Here is a 26386-nt window from a genome sequence, read left to right as displayed (position 1 = left end):
GAGGAGGAGGGGGAGGAGAAGGAAGAGGAAGAGGAAGAGGAAGAGGAGGAGGAAGAGGAGGAGGAGGAGTAAGAGGAGCAGGAGGAGAACTCTCTTCTTGACTTCCTATGACAACTAGATACCTTAGCGCTCACTCCTCTTCTGAGTCAGTTCTGCAAACTGTTTTTCTGAGCAGTTGTGTCACATGACTTTGTCAGTATGATCCTTCTCTGCTACTCTCCAGTCTTCCCACTGACTGGCCTTCACCCATCATGCCCTCATCCAATGGTGCTATCTCTCTCCTTGTATTACTAACCACTCAGTAGCACTGATCCAAGCTAACCAACCCTACATCTCCCAGAGTTCAGTTTCCCTCTATAGTGTGCAGCATCCAATGCTTCAGGCACTGGAAGATCCTACCCAGCCAAGAAACAGGACCCATCCCCAGGCACATCCATCAACACATTCCTCCTCTGGCTCCCATCTCATTGGTTCTTCATCCTTTTGGTGATGCACTTTACTTATTGGCTGGTTAATTATCTGCCTATCCTTTTAAGAATGTGAGCATAGGAGGGCAGGGCAGGATGGAACCAGGCTGCTCACCACAAATAACCAGTGTGCCCAATAAATTGAAGACTGTGGAAAGCCAGCAAATCATTGCAATCTCATGAGTGATTATTAAAAAAAAAACAAGTATAAATTGAGAAATTCTATGAAGGAATAATACAGTATTCACAGCCACACAAAAAGGTAGCCATACATTGTAAGGAAGTGGCAAGTATACACCACACTACTCAAAGGGTGGGACGAACCCATTGCACAGTGAAATCACTCTGTATGGGGATAGGAAGGTGGAGCTGAGACAGTTCTGGAGGCCCGGATATGCTCCCTACACTGTTAGAGTAGTAAAACACAATAGAGCCTGCTCTCTGCTCCACATTTACTTTGTAATCTAAAGAAGTCTAGTTGTTATCTACAGTTTGGTAAGCACAATAGCCTGTCCTACATATGAAACACTGTGTGCATCTGCTTCATTCTTCAAATGTTTCCTTGAACCTTTGTTAGGAACAGCTTGAGATGAGCACTGTTGTGCTTCAATCAGAAATCTGCATGAAAATCTCCAGAAAACATTTTTCCCAACAGTATCTTCTAATAAAACGTTTCATTGTCTTAAACTAGCCAGATGTAAATAGTCTTGCCAAGAACCACCGAAGAACAAAAATAGTTAAGAAAGGAGCCATTGTCTCCTTAGTTAAAATTCTAACAGTATAGTAAGAGTATTTCATGTAGCTTTCACTACCCTACCAGTAAGTTGCATGCTCTCATCTGCACAGGAGTTATCTCAGATCTGTTGTTTGAAGAAACACACACACACACACACACACACACACACACACACACACACACACACCAGTTATTCTCAAAATGCCTTGGCTAGCAACGACTGGGCATACCTAATTCTTCCTGTTACTCCAGGCACAGTCCAAAGGTCACGTACCAGAGTTCTTACATCTCTGATGGCTCTGTGTCCCTCCAAGGATGGTAATAAAACTCTTTCCTGCCTCTCCTACCTTCGGGAACCTAGAGGCCCCGCCTTTTCCACCCAGCCATTGGCCAACATCTTTATTGATGGATCAAGAACCAATTGCGGAACAAGAACTTTAGAGTCAGTACTCCCAGATTACCAATTAAATCAAAGTATTAGAACCACCCCCTACATAAGGGTACAAGTAAGGTATCCAGGAAGAGTAGACAGGTTGACAAAGATAAGCGTGCATTATGGGTTCCACGTGTCATGACAATATAGGTCCATGGCTGTGCTTGAAGGTGAGCGTTTGGAATTTAAGACATGAATGAGAAGACAGAAGAAAACCATCTGAAAGAAGGCAGAGTTCCTACCTGTGGCCAGATAAATGATGTGGACCAGAGTCTCCCTGCCTTGCACAACATCAACAGCCAAGTGGGAGAAGCGGCTGTTGTCCTCCATGAAAGACGGCACCGTGGACACTGGCTGCACCACTTCATGCATCAGAATGAACTTCTGAGCATCCTGTAGGTTTCGTTCCGTCAGGTTTACATACAGACCCTGGTCCATGGTGCCGCACTGCAAGAGAAGATAGGCCAGGTTATAAAAGCTGGATGCCCACCGCTCACGTGGCTACCAGAGGGGAAAATGGAACAAGCTGCAAACTGAATAAGCCATGATGCATTACTGAGTGTGCAACCGAATCAATCCCTCCATCTCCCTCGACTGGCATCCTCCTGTTCTCCCACTGTAGATGGAAAGTCAACATATTTGCAATCTCTCAATGTATGGTAAAGAGAATATGAGACATTTTAAATTGGAGCAGGCACTGTTGTTGACTCTAGTTGGAACAGCAGATGGGAAGAATTGCCTCCTGGTCTGTCGGGTCTCTAGGGAGTAGTTGTCTGTCAGCTTGCAATACGATTGCATCTGACTGATGAAGCTGAGCTGACATTGACCATGAAGCAGTTGGGCTCATACAGATGGATGCATTTCCTGGCTATCACAGCGGGTTGGTTCATAAGCAACCCTGAACTCCATGGTGACATCTTGGTGCTTAACTAAATCTGTAAACATTATCTCTCACGTGGGCTACACAAATAACTGTGGCTGGTCTAAATTTATTTGTATTTCTGATTTCAGGAGAATTTAAAGTAATAGGTGAGAACTTGGGAATTTGCAAAGTAAGATAGCAAGTTGGTAATGAGAGAAGAAAAAAAGCAGTGAGGAAAAGAGGGCTGAGAAAGGTGGGGAGGAGGAGATGGAGAGAGGAAGGAAGGAGCAATTTGCAGGGAGTGTCAATTTCATGAGACTGATCTGGGATACACAGCAAGCACAGAAATTGTTGTGGATTAATCTCAGAGTTGTGTCGAAGGATGCTGGCAGGTGTTATAAACAACAGGAGGTGGCAAGGACAAGGTAAGAGGGCAGGTGAGAAAGAGAGAACCGATTTCTCAGAGCCCAGCTCAGGACCAGAAAAACTACCACCAACCTCTCTCATTTCCTTTATAAACTTTAAAGGCTGGTATAGGAAATGAGGTTCCTCTGCCCACTTCCTAAAGCAGGGGTGACGGGGTTCACACTGCCTGAAACTACTATTTATAACATGTCATTTTCAATACATGGTTTTTATAACAGGTTAGAGTTCCAGGAGTAGAAGATGGAAATTACTTTTTGAAAGTCAATTATGTTTTTGTAGCATTTGATAAAATATCCTATATTCCATAAAATGATAGGCCGATTGTGGAATTAGAGAAACCTGGTTAAATGCACTGAGCATAACTAGTGAGCAATGAATTTAATTTCACATCCTAGTTTTGAGCACCTTTTACTTTGACATCATGTAAAGGATGTGTTCAGGGTAAAGCTGAGGCCTGCAGAAGATGGCCTGTGGCCTCCAGGGAGTTCCAGCCTCTCAGTTTGTCTCCTCAAATGTTAAATTGTTGGAACACACCGGCTGTGCTCCAGGCTCATCTCTCATGGCTGATGTAAAGTAATGAGAGGAAAGCATTTGTAAATTAAAGTCCTTGTAAATGCCGGGAATCAGACAACATTCATGATAGCTCAGAAGATAGTCAACCAATTGTAAATGCATCTGTCTTAAAGCAGGCAGGACATCCATGGTCCATGGAGCTGTGGTATCCAGAGAGAAATAAATGAATGAATAATGGGACAGATAAATGGACAGATAATTCCACATGCAGTTGTTTTGGGGTCTGAGAAGACTGTACCAATAGATTTTATATGAATAGCATTTTAACATAATAACATTCTAAGCATGGGCACACTGACTATCAGGAATGTATGTATATGTGTGTTTTAATATTTTAATTATTACTTTTAAGTGTCGATATGTGTGTGTGTATGTATGAGTGTATGTGTGAATATGTGTGAGTGTGTGTGTATGTGAGTGTTTGTTTTTGAGTGTGTGTGTGTGTGTGTGTGTGTGTGTGTGTGTGTGTGTGNGTGTGTGTGTGTGTGTGTGTGTGTGTGTGTGTGTGTGTGTGTGTGAGTGTGGGTGGGTAGATACCCACAGGGGCCAGAAATGTCAGATCTCTCTTTAGTTGGAGATACCGGGGGTTGTAAGATTCTTCATATGGGTTCTGGGAATTGAATTTGGGTCCTCTGGAAAGGCAATGTGTGCTCTTAACAGCTAAGCCATATTTCCAAGCCCCCAGAAACAGTTTTTTAAAGCAAAAAAAAAAAGATCACCACTTGGTCTGAAACCTTTCCAGTTGAAAGCTAATTCTGAAGGTGATTGTGTGTTGTGATCAACTTGTATTGAAGTCAAAGACAATACTTGAGGTGTGGGAGCAACAATGGCTTACCTGCTGGCTTCAATCGCATAAAAGTAGTGTTTATATGTGCATGCTGTTTTAAGACAAATGACATGCTGAAAACCAGCAGGTATAGCCTAAAAGCAAGGACCTCCACTCCCCTTGGAAAACAGCTATAGGAGCTTAAGGGGCAGAGTGCTAAAACAGACCATGTCTCCTGTAAACTGTTTGCCTGTTTTGTCATGAGCTATATTTGAACTGTCTTCTACTGCTTCTTCCTGACACCATCTTATAATAAATATCTCACCCAAGGATTCTCTTTCCCATATTTGGAAACTATTCAACATTACTGCATGTATTTCTTGCTGCATAGCAACTCATCAAGCTCTCTAAGGGCTGCGAGTTTTAGAGTTGAACCTTACTCACTGGTCTGCCCTAGTTACTGTCAGGTACTCGCTACCCTTGAGACCCCATTCAAGAAGAAACTGCAAAAACTGGAAAAAATACATTGCTTGTGTTTTCATGTGGCTTACAGCCTTCAATAACTGTCATGCCAAAACCTGTTCAAACAAGATCAGTAATTCTATAATTGCTAGGAAAATAATAAATGCTCAGATGGTATCTATTTCAAGGGTAGCATGTTAATCCCTATTCTAAATACCCATACTTGAAGATCAAGCTCAAAATAGGCCAACTTCATCCCAGACTACATTTTCCATGGTGTCTATGCCCACGGGATCCCCTGTCCCTTCCCACTTGGCTGCCAAGACAATGTGTGCATTCATGGATTCTCAGGATGAAGCTGCATCTCAGCCCGAGTCCCAAGCAGTCTTCCCCAACTGCTCCTACACGCTGATACTTTCCTTTTGGCTGCATCATTTCTCATTGTTGGTGATAAAACCTGTGGAAGGTTTTGGAGACTGTCACCTAGCTGTTCTCCATCTGAGTCGCACAGTGTTTTCACTAGCTGATGATTTCATAGGGTTTAAGATCTTCTACCTCTACTAGGGCAGACAAATGCCACTGAGGGTGGCTTTGAGACTGTGGCTGATCAGGATGACCAGTAGCCTTTGTTGTGTTCTGAGTTTTAGTGAGCTTTTAAAGTATGATGTATTTCTCTTCCTAGATCATTTTCCTGAATCAGCTCCTTCAGTTATTTCATTTTTCCTATTGTAAAAGTGTCACATAAAATTCTAATTGTCAAGGTGAAAACCAAACCAATAATAATAATAGCAACAATAACAAATATAAATATTATGTTTAGTTATTGTTAATGTTGGGACTCTTAGGTGTAAGGGAGGGCTTGTTGGTTGAAAATGAGTTTCTACTCTCTGCCAGTCTCGGTGAGAGCTTGACCATCAATTAGGAACCTATGACAATGTGGCTATTAAGGCAATCTAGAAATGGAAACACATATGTGTAGTTGGGAACACACATACACACGTATCACCACCACCATAATCTGTAACTTTAGTTTCCTGGAAGTGTTAAATGTATGCTCAGAGGATGATGTAAGCTGAGCTAGCTTAGTGCTTTTCATGTGTGCCACTTCTGTGCATGCTCCTTCATTGTTCAGCATGGACCTAATTCCACTAATAAACAAAAGCAAATCTTTCAATGTTATTCTGATAATATAACACACGAGGGTACCTAGATGTGCTATGGATATATACAGATGCATGACCTAGAAGATACACATTGTTTGGAATCCACAAAGGATTATAAGTTTGCCTAATCACCTAGTTCATTGTGGAAAGCTGCAATCCATCAGACAATGCAATGGAGGATGCTCTGAATCTAAATGTCTTTGTTCATTTTCTTAAGCTTCAGGTCTTAATAAAACAGATTTTTAAAAGTGGTAATATATTTTCTTCTTTATATTGAATAGAAAATCCAGTCGAAATATGTAATTACTCAACATGAAGGACACAGAAGACTCCAGACAGGTTGTTCTCATGAGTCTTTTCAATCAGATGTACTGTTTAGTAACCATGCACACTGGCTGACATTTTCAAAGTTTACTTGTATCCCTCCCTCCCCTGTGTATCTAGGAAGTAATGAGAAGATGCTAAACATTTTGTCCAAGGAAAGCAATGAAGTGCAAATATGATACTCAAACTACTTATCTTATTCTTAACCCCATTCTTTGATAAAAGTCGTAAAATATTGAAAGGAAAAAATTTCAATTGTGATTGATTGATGATTACCAAAATCTACATGTAAAAATTTAAACTTTTTCTAAAGCTCAGTTTCCTTGGAAGTCATGAATTTTATGATTTGGGATGTTAAACCAACCAAAATTGGAAGGAAGGACTGTCTTATATCACTAGTCAATGATTGCTACTAGCAGGAACTTAGTTGATTAGGATTGGGATTTTCCCTTTGCTGGCAGAGGTAAGATCCCATCTTAAGCACTAAGCAGCTGTGGCCCTGGCTATTTGACCTGCCTGGAGACGCTATGCCCCTCTCTATACATAGAACAGTGTCATTCATGTGGCACTGATGCCACATGTATGGTTACAAAAATGACACATCAGACCAAGTGTCTGGAACTTGATGATGTTAAATATTTTGCCTGTGTTGTTAGTAACAGACCCACAGGGAAGGGTGCTCTTGTGTGTGCCGCATTAAAATTCTCATGTAGAATCTATCTCTCGGCATGGCAGTAGTTGAAGACAGGACCTCTAGGAAGCATTCTATGCCATAGGAGTCTGACCCAGTAGGATGGAGGAAGAAACACCAAGGATGAGCCTTTCTTCTAAGGGATGATGTAAGGAAAATCTGGTCATCTTCAACACCTTTGGTGGTTTGAATATGCTTGGCCCAGGGAATGGCACTATTAGGAGGTATGGACTTTTTGAAGCAGGTATGGCCTTGTTAGAGGAAGTGTGTCCTTGTAGGGGTAGATTTTGAGACCCTTCTCCCAGCTGCCTTGAAACCAGTCTTCTGTTAGCCTTCAGAACAAGATGTAGAACTCTCAGCTTCTCCAGCCTTGTCTTCCTGGATGCTGCCATGGTTCCCGCCATGATAATAAGGTACTGAACCTCTGAAACTATAGGCCAGTCCCCACTAAACATTGTCCTTTATAACAATTACCTTGGTGATGGTATATCTTCACAGCAATAGAAACCCTAAGCAAGACAACACCTCACCAGAAAATGATCCTGCCGTTACATTGATCTGAAGATGTAGTCTCCAAACTGTGACGAAACAGGGGACTCTTTTTTTTTTTTTAATACTATCTAAACTGCAGTATTTTGTTACAGTAGCTTAAGCAGATGAATAGAGCTGTGGTTTGAACTAACAAAATAAACAGCACCATTGCCAGGACTCTGCTTCTTCTGAGCACTGGAGGTGGGATGCTTCACAAAGACATCACAGCTTGAACATTCTAATTGGGTGACGGAAAGATGAATCCGCACCAGTCAGGTCTCTTTTCCCAGCAGCCACTGCCACAGTCCCCCTTCCCAACAGAAGCCTCACCATACTTGCCAATTAGAGCTCAAATTCTGTTTGTCAAGACCCATTGCTCTGTTCCCTGGGCCCTATTCATTGGAACATCATTCATTAAGGATCAGAGATTTGGGGCACACAGTCCATCATCATTAGCACTAATTGAAGCCTGGATTCCTAGCCTACTGCAGAAGACTGCCCTTTTTCGGTTAAGGATCAGTCACCACAACTCACAAAAGCCCCCCTTTTTCTTTTCTAGGCGCCATAGTCCACAAAAGGCTATGTTCTATTGATACTCACTAAGCCCAGGATGGTGCTGTGCTGCGGGGGGCAGGAGACCGCAGCTGCACTGTGCATGCAGCCAAGTTTAATTGCCCAAGCTCACTATGTTGAGTTTCTTCATTCTTAAAAGAAGATTCTCGTAATGCCCTCTTCCCCTGAGATTACCTGAAAATTGGGGTTGGGGTTGGGATAAGGCAGCCAGGCTGAGCGAGAGTTCTCTTGGTACTTGAAGGGTCCATTGAAGGCCTGTGAGATGGCGCTCAGGTTGAAGACACAGACAGCGGAGGCAGCAATGCTGTTTCTGGAGAATGAGAAAGGAGAAGGAACAGGCTGGTCAGAGCCCACAGTGACTGTTGACCTCTACTGTTAGCTATTTCAAGCTCACTTGAGGCTCTTATATATAGCAAGAGGATGAAGGCAGGGCAACGCCCAGGGCTTCCTTGAGATCTCCTCATGTGAAAACAAACATTCAGATAATGAAGTAAGGATCCATAGCAGATATGACCCTACCAGCTGGGACTAAATTCACACAGCAACAAGAGGAGCAACAAGGGATTTTGAAAAGCTTCCTGAATTTTTAATTCCAGAGATGACAGGCTTTGTCTTCCAGTAGGTGGAGCTACCCATCCATTTTGCCACCTCTCTTCCACCTGTATCTCTGGCTACTTTAGGTGGCCATTGGCCAACCTCTGATTTCTATTAATTCTCCAGGTGTTTGTGTTTGTCATTCTCTAAAAAAATAATAAACTGAATTTAACTTGCAGGGAGTGCCTGTCAGATTTGTCTCATTTATTATTTAAAGGGAATTATAAACCTAACGGCAAGAAAAAAATTAAGAAAGTACTGACATGAAGTTGGGAAGCCTTAATTCAGAATTCAGGCTCCACTAGAAAGCTGCAGACAGAAGGCTCAGCAAGGTCAGTGCCCTTTGACTAAGCATGGGGATGGCAAATGCTTCTTTCTCAAATTTGCATTTCAAGCGGGCTATCGCTCTCAGAGGAAAATGAAGACCAAATGAGGGGCACAATGTATTTTCCATATTAATGCACTGAGCCAATATTTGGTCAGAAATAAGTCAGTTTTTTTTTCTACATCTTAGAGAAAAATCACAAAACTTTCGGAACTCCACATCTAACTATCTGGAAAGCAATGAGGAGGGGGAAGGGCAGAGCCCAAAAGACTTCTCTAATTTCAGTACAATCTCAGAATCTTCTTAAGGTAAAAGACATGACCCTGTCAGGGAAATGAAGCCTACTCATTGAGATCCTGACACAGGCCCAAAATGGGGAGCGGCACCCTAACTACTTTGTAACAAAGATCCGGATTTGAATTCTTTGTGATATTTCTATGAGAAGTGTATAATGTCAAAGAACATCTCATAGAAGATGGTGTTTGTTCTGGGAGTCTAGCCCTGAGAAAGGAGATTAAAAGGAACTGGGTGCTTTATGTGCATGTATTCAGACGTCTGCTCTTATCTTCCTTTTCACTATCTTTGGAAAAGTAGAACATGAACATCTAAATTCAAGGAGGAAACCGACATGGGGCATATGGCTAGACTTTGGTAACACTCAGAGACACAACTACCCTGGGTCAGGAGCAGACACACAGCAAGGATTAGCCTCAACCAGTTACCTGACAGATAATGGGCAATCCATAGTAATCATAATATCACCTTGAGCCTCCTGCTAAGCTTTGGTGCATATACCATCTACTTCTTCACAAGGAGTCTACAGACCCTAAAAGGACCCTAAGGTTCTAGACAGAGAGTGAGATAAATCAGCCCATGCCATAGATCATAGAGGGCGAAGCAAGATATCTCCTACTTTCCACATGGTCCCCAAGTCCATTTGCTTGGCCAAGAAGCCAAATGCAATAACAACTACATCCTCTTCTAGTCAGAGACACTAATTTACTCTGAACTGAGATGACATGGGCATGGCTATCAGCTCAGGGACTCCCTAGGAAGTCCTGGCAGCTGATCATCTGAGCTGGCAAAGGATACATTTCTCTATGACCCTGTTGGGCATAGTGCCTTTGTTAAAGCATCTACCCTCTGTCTTTTCTCTGTTCTACTTACTCTGAAAGAGACAAGTGGGAAAGAAAGGGCTTATATGAGCTACATGAAGACCTTACCCCTATTATTTTTTTCCAGTCTATCCTCTTGAGTCAGATAAACATGCAGAAATTAAAGTGCATACCCAGTTCCTTCTGTAGCATTTCCCTCACAGGCATGTGACCCCATCTAGCTAAGCACTACTATATCAACCTCTGAATAAGTTACTGAAAACTGGAAGCAATATTGGTCAACATATCTTTGGAACACAGGTATTCCATCTAGATTCCATGATCAATCAAGCAGATTGTGTAGTGTAGCCAATACTGTATATTATCTCAGAACTTTATTTAGAGACTCAGTAGATGAGAATGATGCAGGAATGGGGGCTTGCTGGAGAGGTGACTCAGCAGTTAAGAATACTTACTGCTCTTGTAGAGATTCTGAGTTTAGTTCCCCACACCCTCATTAGGTGGCTCACAACTGCCTGTATCTCCAGTTCCAAAAGATCTGAAACCTTCTGGCCTTCATGGGCACCTGCATGTATTTGATGCACATAAGCACACATATATACATAAAAAATTTAAAAAGTAATAATAATTAAATTTTATAATGATGCCAGGGACACAGTTGATTAGTCCAGAATTATGAGGACTTAAACTTTTGTTCCAACTAATGTAGAAGAGGTTTCAAAAGGTTCTTAATCTTATCAAATCACTTAAAAGAAATAGCACAATCAAAATTTTTTTCTAAGGCCCCCAAAACAACTTTATTCTATATATACCTATACTGAGATATAATTAAACTATACTATGTAGTTCACATACTCTCTATACTATACACAGCTATAGTGGTGTGACACTAACTTTAAAAAAAAGCATTACTCATTTTTACGTATATGAGTGTCTGTCTGTATGTATCTATGCATGCCTGATGCCCACAGAGACCAGAAAGGGCATTAGATTGTAACTAGGGTTAAAGACAGTTGTGAGCTGCCATGTGAGTGCTGGGAACAAAACTTTGTTCTTATGCAAGTTTCTAGTGTTCTTGTGTGCTGAGCTATCTCCCAGCTCTCTGTCATCATGATAGAAAATGTAAAAACCTTCAAATCAAACAAACAGATAAGACAAACAAACATTCCAGTGGTAATCCATCTCCTGAAGTCCACCTTATGCCTAAGGTGAAGAAAACTCCAGAGTTCCCAGTGGGGGAAATGAGCCTGAACAGAGACATTCCTCCCTTTAGTACTAAGAGACAGCCACACAAAGTCATAGTTTCTAACTGAAGTCAGGAGGGGATCTGAGTCCTCCTCTCTCTCTTTACTTCCTCTCCCTACCCCTCCCTTTCTCATCCCCTCTCTTGCTCTTCAAGAATGTTGCCTCATGCAAGAAGGTAAGATGGAAGCTAGGGAAGGGGCGAGCTGGAGCACACCATGAAGTTGGTGAACAGCTGAAAGTAAGTGTGATGAGGACTCTTGTCTGTCTGGAGAGAATCGATGGTGGGTGGCTTCTGAGATGGGGAACATTTGCAGTCCTGAACAGTACTTGAAACATTTTGACAACTCTAAACCAGGTGTTCTCAACCTGTGGCTCATGACCCTTTTGGGGTTGCATAGCATATACCCTGCATAGCAGTTATCTACATTACAATTCACAACTAGCAAAATTATAGTTATGAAGTAGCAGGGAAATAATTGTATGCCTGGGAGTCACCACAACATGAGGAACTGTTTTAAAGTACTGCAGCATTAGGTAGGTTGAGAAGCCACCTAGAAATGGCACAGGCAGGCAGGGAACCTATAGAACTTTGCAAATGGGAGCTTTTGCTGCTGTTATTTTTGTCTTGGAGTCAGCAAAGGGAGAGCTATGTAAGGCAAACTCCCAGAGTGTATAAAATTGATGTCAGTTGAGCAACTGAGCATTCATCTTGTGCGGCTGACTCTATTTTTTAAACAAGGTTTTGAGAAGCAAATCAACTTTAGAAACTAGAAATTGGTTTTTTGTTTTGTTTTCTTTTGTTTTGCTTGTATGAAAAAGAAAATCTTCACGTAGTAAAACGGATTCCGGGTCTGAGAAGCAAATCGACAATAGAAATGGCCACTGAGAAGGGGGTGGCAGCAAACCAATCCATACTACAGTTTTCTAACGTCAAGTTGAAGTAAGACAGTCAGTGTGGTGAATGCTTACATCCAGTGAACATAAACACTCATCAATAGTGGTGAGAATAATGTGATCACAAAGCTCAGACTTTCCAGACAACACTCTTTTTATTATGCAAAAATGTATGACTTTTCTACAAAAAAAAAAAAAAAAACAAACCCACCACCACTACCACCACCACCAACAACAAAAACCAAACATCTGGTGAAGGATCAATGTCCCAGTGTAGGGGAATGCCAGAATGGGGACATGGAAGTGTGTGTGGGGGAACACCCTCATAGAAGCAGGGGGAGGGAAGATAAGAAAGGGGGTTTTCAGAGGGGAAACCAGGAAAGGGGATAATATTTGAAATGTAAATAAAGAAAATAACTAAAAAAAAATTAAAGCACACCTATAGATTGTATTTTCAGGAGTATTTCCCATACTCTACTCCTTCCCAACAACTGTGAGAACAGTACAAAGAGAATTGCAGCCATGAGGATATGTAAAAGTGCCAAAGGGTTTCATGTGCATGTGGTAGACCTAGGACTTATTTGGTTAATACAAAATAGCTCTGATATGCATCGGCATTTCCTATAGTGTCTAGAACACACTCACTCATCAGGAAGGTGCAATCCAAAATACCATAATTCAATACTCCTTTTTCCTAAGGACAAATGAAAAATCTTTGGAATGAGCTTTCCTTTCCTAAAGCGAGTCCTGCAAAGCATATATCTTTACCTAATACTGAATTCACACTGAAAAGACTCTTTTTGTGGGTCTTTGGCTGTTAGCCCAGGAAAATAAGAAAGACTTCCTCTAGAGCAACTTTAAACCCTCAGAGGTCAGAGAACAAAAGGCCCATTCAGGACAAGTGGGAGAGCGAGCAGAGGGGACATTTGTAGCTACTTACACATTGGTGGTGAAGATGCCATAGATCAGATCCAGCTCCGGCAGGAAGAAAGTACCCTGCAGCTCATTGTAGTAGAAGGGCACCTCACCAGGCCGGGAGCAGTTGAGGCGAGCCTTCATGAAGGTAGTCCAGGTATCCTCCAGAAGAAATCGCCCTCCAATGTCATTTTTACAGACCCGGGCAGCCCTGGAGAACACCGTCTTCCCACAGTCATGTTCCACGGCGTTTTCTCGGAAGAAGAAGTAGGTGAAATTTCCGATGTCGTAGGAAGACACAAAGTTTGGTTCTGAAGACAAGAGGAGAAAATCTCAGTATCATATGCCCTTCCTGCTGTTTAACCCTTCTCTGATAATCTTTTTTTTTCCTCAAAGGAAATATTGTTATGGTTGACAACAAAAAGTGCTTACAAGAAAGAAAAAAAAAGGGGGGGAAACAGTAAGATTCTGCAAACTCCTTACTGTTGCATGCTATAGTGCTTCCAAGCATGATCTTGCATGTCTTAATATGAGATCAACAGTGTAATTTTCCTTCAGTCATCTTGAGTTAAGTCTGCACTCAAGTTCACAAGGCAATTTATTTAGATATATACATTTAGATATATACATTTGCATGTATGAATGTAATAACAATTAATGACAAAAGAGGCCATGGATTTGAAAGAGCAAGGAATGCTGTATTGGAGAGTTTGCAGGGAGGAAAGGGAAGAGGGAAATGATCGAGGTCTATTGTAATCCCCCAAAAGAAAAGAAAGGGAATTAAAAATGAGACAAAACAAACCAAAGAGAAAGTAGCACATGTTCACAGATCAATATGTGTTCGACTGTTTGAAAATCCTTCCTTATACGCGAGAAAGAGAGGAAGAAAATAAGGACTGAATACGTTTGGGGAATTCTGGACTCTACAGTAACACTTGAGCATAACAATGAAACCTATGAACGTTACTGGACATAATTTATGTGCTTTCACTAGGACCCTAAAAATGAATTTTTGAAGATGAAAACTGAGTCAAAAACAAAAACCACAAGGTTGATACCCTGAATTAGCTTTAGCATCCACTGTAACTATGGTGACCCGGTAACTGTGACAATCAAGCCTTGTTTTCTGATTTCTAGGTCATCAAGAGAATCCATGGAGAGGGAAAATGAGTGTTGAAATAGTCTGGAAGCATTATGGTCTCATAATCAGTGGAAATATGAGAATATACAAATGCTAAAATCATGGTGAAGCCATGATTTAAGCATCAGGCTTATTAGGAATTTAGGAATCAGAATTTTACACATAGCACCTAGAGTACTATCTTCTTAACTTGGTATTGATCCTAATGATAATAGAAGAGCTGTTTTCCCACACATCCATGCCCTAATTATTTTCTCTAAAAACCCCAGGAACCAGTTCCACCTCTCTTTTATTTATTTTCAAGGCATCTCAATTCATTCGGCAAACACCAGAATTTTATGGTGTAATCAGGGTAATCATGGCAGTAACCTTTGATGTTCAGAATTAAAAGAGAGACACAGCAGCTATATCTACCAGGATCTACTTTTTAGGGACAATTGCTTTGTTACGGGGCAATTCACCTGGCCTTGTACTTGACAATATTTGATTGATTGCACCAGTTTGAATTCTATTGACAAGATGACTAAGAATAGTCTTGCAAGCAAGATAAGCCCTCAGTGTTAATAGGACACACACAAGCTCATCTAGGAGCTGGAATAGTCAGGACACATCACTAACACTGACCCAACTTTAAGCATATCCAGGAGAACTGTCACCCATTTTCAATCATCTCTCTATCATCAAAAATGTCCTAACACAGCTTTACATTCTAAAAACATAAAAACACAACAACTAGCATATCCATTCTGCTTTTCCTTCGTCTCTTTATATCATTCTTAGGCTAATTAAATAAATAAAAGCATACACACAAATCCTGACATATGATTTAATTTCTAGGCCACCAAGCATTTGTTTTTAGGTCACTGTTGCTTTAACCTGAAGCAGATACATTAGCAATCAACAAACTAAATTGCACTAAAGAATGACATAATAATAGATGTATACACAATTACTGGACACTTTAGGGTCCTGGAGAGACACTCACTAAGGCAGGTGTCTGAATGGTACACAAATAAAATCCTGCGGGATTTTTTTAAAGTAATGCTAATTAAGAATCTCCAAGAGAGAACTATTACAGAAACGGATGCTAAAATCAAAGACAAATGGCAAAACTATACTTAGTGTTTGAAGAAAAGAGTCATCTGCATGCATAGCTTCATTTCAGGATGTACCCTGTACCCAGGTTCACATGGCCAGATCACAATGTGAGATTATCCCCAAAATAGGCAAATCTCCCACTGCCAGCATCAATAGCAATAGTAAACTTTGTGTGAACTGGAAACAATTAGGGCTGAAGAGATGGCCTAGCAGTTAAAAGCTCACACTGCTCTTCCAGAGAATTCAAGCTTGGCTTCCAGCGTCCACATTAGGAGGCTCACAACTATCTATAACTCAAGGTTCAGGGTACCCATGTGTGTACATATACACACATGTGCACAGAACTAAAAACATGTTAAAAATAAACCTGACAAGATATAGAGAGCACTTGTATGTGTATGTGGCCTTCCTGGGGCTAAGGTTAACAGTACTCAATTGGAAAGCATGAGGCAGACTCACCAACATTTATCAAACATACTCACTTCTGCCATTACTGTGGGGTCAGATATATGACAAAATGTGTTATCTATCTCCAGTACATCACAATGGTAGAGTAGGAGAATTCTCATGAAGGAAGTGATCTATCCTGTTTCTTCCACTTAAGTTTATAATAAAAATTAACTCTACTCTGAGGAACTTATCCTTGCAGTCTTCGGTGAGCTATGCTCTGGGCTGCTAAACTCACAAGAAACAGAGATAGGTGATGTGTCACAGATGTTGCTTTATAGTGAAGGATACTAAAGGGTTTAATGACTCAGCCAAGTTCACAAGCCAGCATTATGCGCGGCGAAGAAGCCCCAAATCAGACTGTCTAAACTTAGGGCCTGCAATTCATTAATAGTTACAAAGGAGTGAAAAAGAAATGCCATAAAACAAAGCAGAACAAAACAAAACATAATATTCTATCAGCTCCTTAATATAGGATCAGTGGGCCAAGCAGATATCTCAGTAGGTAAGAACACTTGCTATGTAAGTAAAAGGACCTGGGTTCAAACCCCAAGAACAGCAGGAAGTGCAGGGCACGCTATTTAAGGGACTAATTAGCAAGAATGTAGTTGGGAGGGTGTAAGCAGCAACAGAGCTGCAGGTTTAAATGGAACATCCACAACTGACCACTCAGTGCTCTCCTAGGGCCCGGCCCATGTGCCTCATGTAGGTTTCTCATAGGAAGGTCAGCGTATTCGCCCATAGCTTCTTCCTTCTTCCATAGAAATCCTTCCTAAGCCCGAAAGCCACTGACACACTTCAATAGAAATGCTCAGACTCACCCCCTTTCTGTCTTGTTTGAGAAAACAGAACTTGGGTTGAGCCTGTAGTAGTTATTGTTCTGTAGTTTACTACACTGTATGGTCATGCTGGTATCGGAACCAAGTTCATTTGGAAACAAGCCCTGCTGGCCCACAGAGAACCTTGGGATGATGACCAGTCCCTGCCTGTGTGACCAGCTGCTAGATCAGGAAACTTCATGTTTTAGAGAGCAGGGCTTTTGAAACTCATCTAGCATCATGTTGCATTTCCAAATGCAGCGAAAATACCAAAAGTGACCATTAAACGGGCAGTCAAATATCTTGTGTTCATAGATGTAAATCTGGAAGAAGAGGACACCCAATCTCACCAGGAAGAATCACAAGATGCATACTGTTTTCCTCCATTATTTGGTTTTTGTCTCTTGTTAAAGTGTGATTCACTGCAAACTAGTACGTGTCATTGTTGAAGGAACTGAAAAAGCTATAAAACGAGCATTGCTGTCTTATCTCTGATGGATATTAGAAAGAGCAATCTGAGAGATCATTTATACATCATTACTATCAGAGCTATCTATCGATGAATAGAAGATTTCATGCTGACTAATTCAGAATGGGAAGAAACATAGCTCCATGTGAGCATGTATAAAAATATGGGAGTGGAGAAATTGTCATTTCTCATATTTGTGAAACATTGAATTTCAGATTACAGAATATTATGCAACATATGTCAGAAAGTGGATGAAGACTGGCCACCATGATCTAAGAATTGTGTTACATCTTACAAAATGATGACTGTGCAGTTGGCAGCACCAAGAAGTGACTCTCAACATGAATACATGTGTGTGATGAGAGGATGCCAGTCACAAGCCACAGAGAGGAGTCTGGCCCCCAAATCAAACAGCATCCATCTGATTGAAGACTTTCAATCTACTCTTTCTATTCTAGTGCCCAAAATATCAGCCCAGGAATGTAATATTCTTAAATGGGTTAATCTGGGGCTGCTTCACTGGTAGTTACTGACATAGAATCAATGAGACTATCCATGAAAGACATGAAAGAATCCTAATGTTTCAAGCTTATACAATGTGTACTAGAATCAAAAATCCATGAAAAATCACTTAAAAAGACCACCTTGCAAAATGTGGTCTTTGCAAAAAAGCAAAGCTGACATGACTGGGCATGGAGCCCATGTGTGCTGCAGCTCTGCTCTGGACTGAACCATTGGCATGTGCCTTGTACTGTCATCCTACATGAGTACTGAGAGCACTGAAGATGTACTCTGAAGGACTGTCTGATGAAGGGCTGGTACTTAGTAAGATCACAATAGATGATGGCAAATGCTTTTGTCTCATCCTTTGTGCTTCCTGTTCCTTTCACATTAATTTGTTTTTGACAGAACTTCAAATAATACTAACAATGAATGATCAAACGTATCCTGCATGTATTGTGCTTAAAGATGATCAGGATCTGAGACGCATAAATGCATCTAGGCTGAGTTTTACCAACAGGAAGCTGCTTCACTATTAGGAAAATGCATTAATGAAAACATTCTTTCCATATGACAAACAGCAAATCACCCTAATTTATACGTGTCACAATGAAGCAGTTTCCGTATTTATACCTTTTAGTCCCACCACACTATGTTTCCTTTATCATAACTATAACAAAAATGTCCTGTAGAAACTTTCAAAACAAAGTTGAACTTCATTTAGGTGTTTATTTAGACCACCCAGTTTCATGTAGGTACTTATGTCACTTAATTTAAAGTTAATTAAATGTCCCTTAACCCTTAATGAGTGACCATAGACATTTTCCTAAGATTTCAACTAGATCTCAGATAGATTTTTTTTTCATAGATGACACACATCTCTGTGTGCACGTGCAATGTAGGTTCATGTGTATCACATACATGTAGTACTGAGGTATATGTATGCATGGCTCAATACTTCCATCTACTGGCTGTATGAACTTTTATTTAATTTATATGACCATTATATTCTCTGATTTAGAATGACAATAATGATACACCACTTTAAGTATCACTGTGAGATTCAAAGGGAATGCATGCCAAGTGCCAAGCACTTGGTTTGCAATAATCAAAACGCAGAACAAAAGTTATAACTGTTTCATTATGTAGATTGAAGAAACACATACAACAGTAAATGGATCATCTCTGTTTATGTGACAACCCTCCTCCATTCTGCATAAGAAATTAGGGTGCTACTGCTTCCAGTTAGTCTGGGACGATATGGCTACAGAGACTGTGCAGTACACAAAGCCTTCAATGCCATCTGTAGAAAGCCTCCCTCATCAGCTCACTGAACAGCTCCTATATTGCCCTGGGTATTTATTGGATCCTTTTAAACAGATAGACAGTGCCCATTTCCTGGACCAGTGCAAATGCACTGAGACAGAGCCAGTGAGTAACTGCAGTGGAGACTAGGACCCTGGATATCTACAGCAGTAGCCAGAAAAAGGAGAGGGAAGGACAGGAGCGAGGTCAGAAAGGACCACAGACCAAGGGTAGGATAAGTGCTCAAACGAGGGACCAGCTTGAGAGACCGTGAGGGTAGACAGGATTGGAATGGAACCAGGGTTGAGACATAAGATTTGGGGCAGAAAATCAGGACAGACTAATAATCCATAATGGAGAGTTGAGAGGCAGGGATATTCAAATTTCTGTGGGATTTGAAGTGGCCATGAGAAAGCACAGAGTGTGCATAACCCTGCTTATCCTGTACAGCCACGTGACCATCCACTCTCAGAAGGCAAGGCAGAAGGAAAGCCGAAACACTGGTTCAAGAGACTATACAGGACTGTGGGGAGTATGACCAGCTGCAGTGCATTGTGGGGAGTGTGACCAGCTGCAGTGCATTATGGGCAATATGAACAATTTCAGTGCATTGCGGGAGAGTAAGCCCAGCTGCGAGGCATTGTGGAAAATACGACCAGCTGCAAAGCATTGTGGGGACCACAATCAGGTGCAGTGCATTGTTTACAGGGGTTTAAGGATTCCCGAAGGAGTAACTTACAATCTGTTCCACCTTCCTACTAACAGAGAACCACACACACTCATGCCCAGTCATCTAAAGAAGAGCTGCTCCTGTTTAGACTTCCCCAGCTTTAGGGGAACTTGGCTGAGATATTCCTTCTCAAAGCAACAAAGCCATTGGTGGTGCCCACTGCGCTGTCTACCTTCAGCCCAGGTGCAGCCTCTGGTTGCTTTACCACCATGCTGATCACATCTTCCAAGCTGCAGGACTCAAGGTTCATTAGCTAGAGCTCATTTTCTAAGTATGTCTAAGCACTTTGAAAGTGGGGCATTTCTAGTTGCAATGCTCCTTTTTTTTTTTTCTGATGCTCTTTTGGCTTTTTTAGAATCACTTTTTTTTCCCCAAAACAGGTGATAATTTAATCTCTACTATATCTAAGTATCTATATCTATATATAATTTTTAATTGTAATGCTTAGTTGAATTAGAAGATAATGAGAAATATTAGAATGTGATATATATATGTATATATACATATATATATACATATATATATATGAACTAAAACACATGAAATTCATTTGAAAGACAATCTCTGCAGCAACACTGTATTTTACTTTTTATCAATTTTTCTTCTTGACAAGCTACAACAGAATAAGTAATACCATATGATGGTTCTATCTCTGTTTCCTTGTTTGACTGGGTCCAAAGGAAAGCATAAACAAAACGAATAAAGATAAAACCACAGAGAGCGAGCTGTCTTTCATAGATTGTGATGAGTGCACTAAAGCTGGAAGCCATCCACTGCGGGAAAAATGCTCAACAGAGGGAGAGAAACAGAACTGTGCATCTTACAAGAAGGATAACTAGGATTTGGATCAAGAAGACGGTCCACAAAACTACCCTGGGCAGACAGAAAGGAAGCAATATTAAGAGCCAGCATGGGAGGAATGCAAGACTCTCACTAGGAGTGGCTAGCATTGTGAGAAAACGAGCATGGAACATTTCTCTAATTTTTGTCAGCGCTAGTAAATGTCTGCATAGTTTCTCTGGAGGCAGATGTCTCTCCTCCTGTGTGGATCTTAATGTGAAGTTTCATGTAAACCGGTGCACAGTTTGTGCCTTTACTGCAATATATCACCCATTCTCCTTTGAGATGTACAAATCAAAACTCACAGGTTCTAAGTGACTTGTTGGCAAGTACAGAAACTCCGGAGAGAACCACAGGCTCTGGGGCTCTGGAGCTTTCAGACACTTGGTGCTCCGTTAATGTCATGTAATTTCAAAAGGCAGTATCAAAATTGATTTCTTACATCTCATAAAGGGCTGTGTTAAATCATTCTGCCGACTTGTCGTCTTTGGCTGGGTAATTTCAGCTCATTTTATCCTTTTTGCAATGGTTCAACAAGGAAGAAAATTATCAACCTTTCCTGAAAGTACACATGGCTCTCTCCCACCACAGTTCTGCACATAGATATATGTATCAGTGAAAAGGAACAGCCTCGGTATGATGCTAGTAGATCCTAATGGGAGTCTAAACACAGAGAGGGTTGGCAGCATGTGGTAGGCGAGGGGTGCGAGCTATGAAGTGGAATCTGTTTTTAAATCCTAGGTCTTCACTAGGTGCGGTCAAGATGTCATCTGGGTATTGAGGGCCAGGATCTCCTTTGGAGGACTGCAGGGAAGACTGCTAATGGGTTGGATGTGGGTGTCCCTTCTATGTGAAGTGTTCTTCCCAGGCTTTGAGATTCTCCCATGTACCTTGTATGGTAACAAGACTACAGCAGCTGTGCCAACAGGCAGATTATATGTAAAAAGAACTTATTAAGTTCTTTACATACACCATAAGGATAATATATAATTTGTAAGAATTTCCAAACTACATTAAATCAAGTCTCAATAGCATATTCATCCCGATCCATCTTGCTGAGGAACAAGATTTGGGAGGAACATTAAAAATTTCACTGTACTTCTGTGTGCTACATATCATAGAACACGGTACATGTATTATGATGATGCTTATGGATCTCATGAGTCCTCCATAGGCAACCATGGGTAGAATCTTATATTCAAGGGAACTCAGGAATTTGCATGTCAGCCAAGCAAATGATTCCTCAAATGAGGAAACAAGCGAGTCCCTGGGTGTTAATAAGATGCCATCCACACTAAGCTCATGGTGCGTTTTTAAAGTTCACTCAGGCACTTGTTTGCCATGTCCTATGCAAACACACAGTCACCTCAGTTTCCAAATCCAATCGCACAGTGCTGTCTTGTACATACCCTCTCCTCTTTCTTCCATAGATTTACTGTTTTCCTCAATCTGACTTGTCACTTTCATGAAGACGAGTTTTACAGCTTCTATTTTAAGTTTTGGCTATTAAACATTTATTGCCCTGCCTTACAGTAATCATTTAATAAGGGTTAGTAATGATTAATATTTTAATGCATTGAAGCTGTTAAGAAATTTCTCTAAACACATAAATTTGTTTTAAGAGTGGTTTTGACACAAAGGAAAAAAAATCTGGTTTTGAAAATTATGTTCGCCTTCAAACACACAAGTTAATGTTCCAGATGCCGGCATAATGTTAGTCCATCAATTACACTGGCTTTGATAAGTGATTATACAATGGCTGAAGTGGGGGCAGATGAGCTGGGGGTGAATGTTTGGATCCAGAGTCAGTGTGAAACATACAATTCTTGGTTTTTGTTTTGGTTTGAGTTTTTAATTTTGCTTTGTTTTGTTTTTATGATTCTAGGTTACAGCCGAGATATTTGCCTTATATAACAACACTATTTATTCTATTTAAGAGATGCTCTATTCTCCTACTCTTTCAATAAGCACTGACTGAACCTAAGGTGATAAGACCACAAAGATGACCCTATCTCACCCTTGCCCTCAAGAGAGTCACAAACTAATGAGGGAAACAAAACTGTCAGGTATTCTTTTTTATTTTTTTCCAGTCCATTCAGATTGCGATGAAAAAAAAAGCCAATTTGCTTATTATAAAGAGCAGAGAATTTTTTCTCAAAGGGTTGGGGGCTGAACACTGCCAACCCAGCTTCATGTTGGGTGAAGATTTATATCCAACCTCACAGATCTAGAATGATGAAAGAGGGGAGACAGCTCTCCTCACTGCGATTCTTTTAAGAGGACACTAATCCCTTCATGGGAGCTCCACCTTTGGGACAGAGTTGCCTTTTACATATTTCATATAGGGTATGGGTAAGATTTTATTCTGTGACCTCTAGGACACAGACTATGGCATTTGCTAACTCATTTACTCAGTTATCATTAACCACACCCAAGTGCATACCCCTGCAAGTGTAAAAGAAAGCAGTGCCCAAGAGAGTTTCACTCCAATGATTGACAAATGTCCCTTTTGTTCAAAGGTAGAAGCAAGGTGGTAAAAGGCTATAGTGACTAATGTTAAAAATTGAACATGGCAAAGGACTATGAGGACTAGAGAGCAAAAGACGTGAATTTTAATAACATGGTCAGGATGATGGTCCATGGAGAAGGGAATATTTGAAGAAAAACTCAGATCAAAGCAGTTAGCCAATAGAAAAAAAAAATTAGTGGATTTTCAACCGCACACAATGCTCAGCCAGTGAAAATTGGCAATACATAGAAAAACAACATTAAGATATACAATACAGGCTTCAGGGACAGCAGTGGACTGTCTACAGGGCATAGGAGGGTTGAGTTGAAATGAGTTCAAAAGAAGGGGTATTAATGAGGGAAGTCCAGGTGCTGCTTCAGTTCAGAAAACTTTCACATTGCTCTCTGGGAACAGTAAGTCAGCAAGGCTACTAGAGGCTCAGTGGTGATAGCATAGATTTTTCTATGTGTGCTCTAAAATCAAACTGGGATGCTTGGGTTGACTGTATTATTTAGCAATTACTCGTGAAAGATAGATGGCAGACAGATGACAGATGATGGACAGATGAAAGATGGATGGATGACCTGGAGATGACAGATACAAAGATACACACAGACAGACGGATGGATGATGGTATGCCTAAGTGAAAGCAGTAGGTCTCAAAAGGCGACAACTTCCCCTGGACAATATTTGAGAATGTATGCATGTGTTTTTTATTTTATAAGTTAAGGATGTGGGAATACTGCTAGGATCTAGTAGGCAGGGATCATAGATGACACTAAACAGTCTCTACATAGACAATAAATACCTTCCCCATAACAAAGAATTATCTGAACACATAAGTAGCCTTAATGAGGTGAGGATGTATACCTACATAAATAATTTGTGTTGGGCATATGGCAACCCAATCTTTGAAGATCTCGAAGAAGCAAAACAATAAGTATTATACTGTGGCAGGATTTTCCCCGTCCAATTAATTTAAATATTGGTGCAGCAGGAGACCTGTGATTGGACAGGGAGGTGGAGCTAAGAGTTGCAGAGAGAGTGAGACTGAGGAGACAGGGGTGGAAGGAAGATGGAACAGGAGGAAGATGATCCAAATTTCACGTGGCTTTAAATAACCACAAATAGCTATAAATACCATAAAGTATAAAATTTGTCTAATCTTGGTGGGCAGCTTGTATCATTATCAACTTTTTCTGAAATTAATGTGTGGGCATATTGTGTATTGAGAATTTATTGGTATATAAACCTGACTGGTTAATGATAAGCTTCTAGAGTTTTAATTTACTGGATTAAGGGGATGTATGACAACTAATCATTGTAGGTAAATGGCTGAGAAGGGACAAGGGACGGGTGGCACTGAGACAAGCGAATCAGAGCTGGGAGGACCTTGATCTGTAGCTGCTGGGGCTAAATAGAGACAGAGGCAGTGAGACCACAGCCAGGGCAGAGAGTAGCTGGATGTAGCTCAGGAACAGACAGTTCTTTTTAATATTTCCTGCAACATTATACTAGCAAAAGCATCATGATTCGCCTTCTGCAAACTATCACGTGAGTTTGCAGGTGATGAATCCCACAGCATGATAGACCCTGCCCTCATGAATGTGGCAATGTTCACATGAGCATACACTCAGACACACAGGGACGATGGCTGAGAGCACACAGGACATTCACACAGCCATACATATCTGTACAGCTGCCTTTGTCCATTCTATGGCTGGTTATTTAACAGGGGATTTGTTTCTTGCTCATAATTGACTGCTACTTCCTCGTAATTTTCAGTTTCTTAAAAGAGAAATGGACATGAGTGTGGTACTTCTTCCAGGGGATGTTCCCGCAACCGCAAACAAGCCAGAAAATACAGGGTTGATTTTGCCTTCATGAGCTGAGAATGGAGGCTCTTAGGACCAACTTGGCAAGCTGTGGGTAGCAGAATCTAAACTGACAAGATCCTGATGAAGATCTCCATGCATTGAATTAAATTCTGAAGATGCTTGCCCCAAAGTGATAGACACATACACTGCAAACAATTTTTTTTCACATTGTCAAATTACTTTGAGTTAATAGTAGGCAAATGGGTTCTTGATACTGCTGAAAATGTCATATATTAATTTCTTATTCAAAATATATTAAGTAGACATTAAGAAAGAATACATATGAGCCTACATGTGCCTATGACTCAGCATTCAACTTCCTAGATTTTAAACAGCAACACATAGAAGAAATAGCAGAACACAGATAGCACTGCTATTTATCAGTACCAAATGCATTATACCTTGAAGATGAAGATTTTGTTTTTCTTTATGAAGTGTGACTGAAGTTTTAAGCAATAACTAACCAAGCACAACAAACAAAACAACATGAGGCTCAGGGCTGACTAAAAGACTTACCATTGAGCCATTTGGAGTTGTACTGTGCAGTTCGAAGAGGAGGCAAAGTGCCCAGACTTCGGTAAATGGCTGGATCTCGCCCTGGGAAATCCATGGCAGTTGCAGCATAGAGCTCACCACTGGCAGTGAGTAGGGCAGTAGAATTGTGCTGGGGACTGTAGGGACAGCGGGCCATGCCACTGATCTGATCATGGATCTCAGTCAGGTTACTTAACTGTGGGTGAAGATGAGAAGTAAACCAGTGAATCCAGAAAAATCCCCTTCAATGTGCTCATGTACCATTTTACCACTGTTAGATACATGTGTTCCATGCATGCTCTGGGGTGTGTAAGACAAAAATCTTTCATAACTCTGACTATGAAAACAGTTCTCTATAATCTTGGCCAGAGAATCCATCCTTGTAGTTACAAAAATCATGCTAGTGATACAACATAAAGCAAGATTATTATATAAATATATATGGCCTTGCCATAGGATAGGTGAATTTCGACTGATTTCTACTTTAATGAAGAATCCAAGTTTAATATTTATACATATGTGAAACATAAAAAGGAACTATGTTCATAGTATTAATCTGAGAAAAAGATGTCCTTAAATATTTAGTGATAAGCATGTGTCAATATTCTGTACTGTGTAGTACACATTTCTTATATTTTTCTTACTTCCTATTTAGTCCTGAGAAACCTGAATGTATGTTAAGTTTCAATTAGCTTACAAGATTCTGATTGCCATCTAATAAAACATGAGTATCGCGTTTATTTTTCTTCTTTTGTATTGGAAAATTTTGACAAGATTAAATTTCAATTTGGTTTTTGACTTTTTTTTTAACTTTTTTTTGAATTTATTTTTTTATTAGGTATTTTCCTCATTTACATTTCCAATGCTATCTAAAAAGTCTCCAATACACTCCAATCCCCCCACTCCCCTACCCACCCACTCCCACATTTTGGCCCTGGCATTCCCCTGTACTGGGGCATATAAAGTTTGCAAGTCCAATGGGCCTCTCTTTCCAGTGATGGCCTACTAGGCCATCTTTTGAT

At 40.7% G+C, this 26386-nt stretch overlaps 1 protein-coding gene across 3 annotated transcripts in view; it reads right to left on the bottom strand.

The window, feature by feature from the left end:
- The window catches only part of Sema5a (semaphorin 5A), a 437549-nt gene that overhangs the window by 116508 nt on the left and 294655 nt on the right, over positions 1-26386 (bottom strand). For all 3 annotated transcript variants that reach the window (XM_021182965.2, XM_029469705.1, XM_029469704.1), the window contains 4 exons: positions 25347-25560; positions 13121-13406; positions 8182-8317; positions 1879-2083 (listed from right to left, as the gene is read on the bottom strand). In XM_021182965.2, the coding sequence (XP_021038624.1) occupies positions 1879-2083; positions 8182-8317; positions 13121-13406; positions 25347-25560 (841 nt within the window). The remainder of the gene's footprint in view (positions 1-1878; positions 2084-8181; positions 8318-13120; positions 13407-25346; positions 25561-26386) is intronic.

The sequence above is a fragment of the Mus caroli genome, chromosome 15 (genome assembly GCF_900094665.2).
Source record: "Mus caroli chromosome 15, CAROLI_EIJ_v1.1, whole genome shotgun sequence".
NCBI lineage: Eukaryota > Metazoa > Chordata > Mammalia > Rodentia > Muridae > Mus > Mus caroli.
This window is presented reverse-complemented; position numbering and strand designations above follow the sequence as displayed.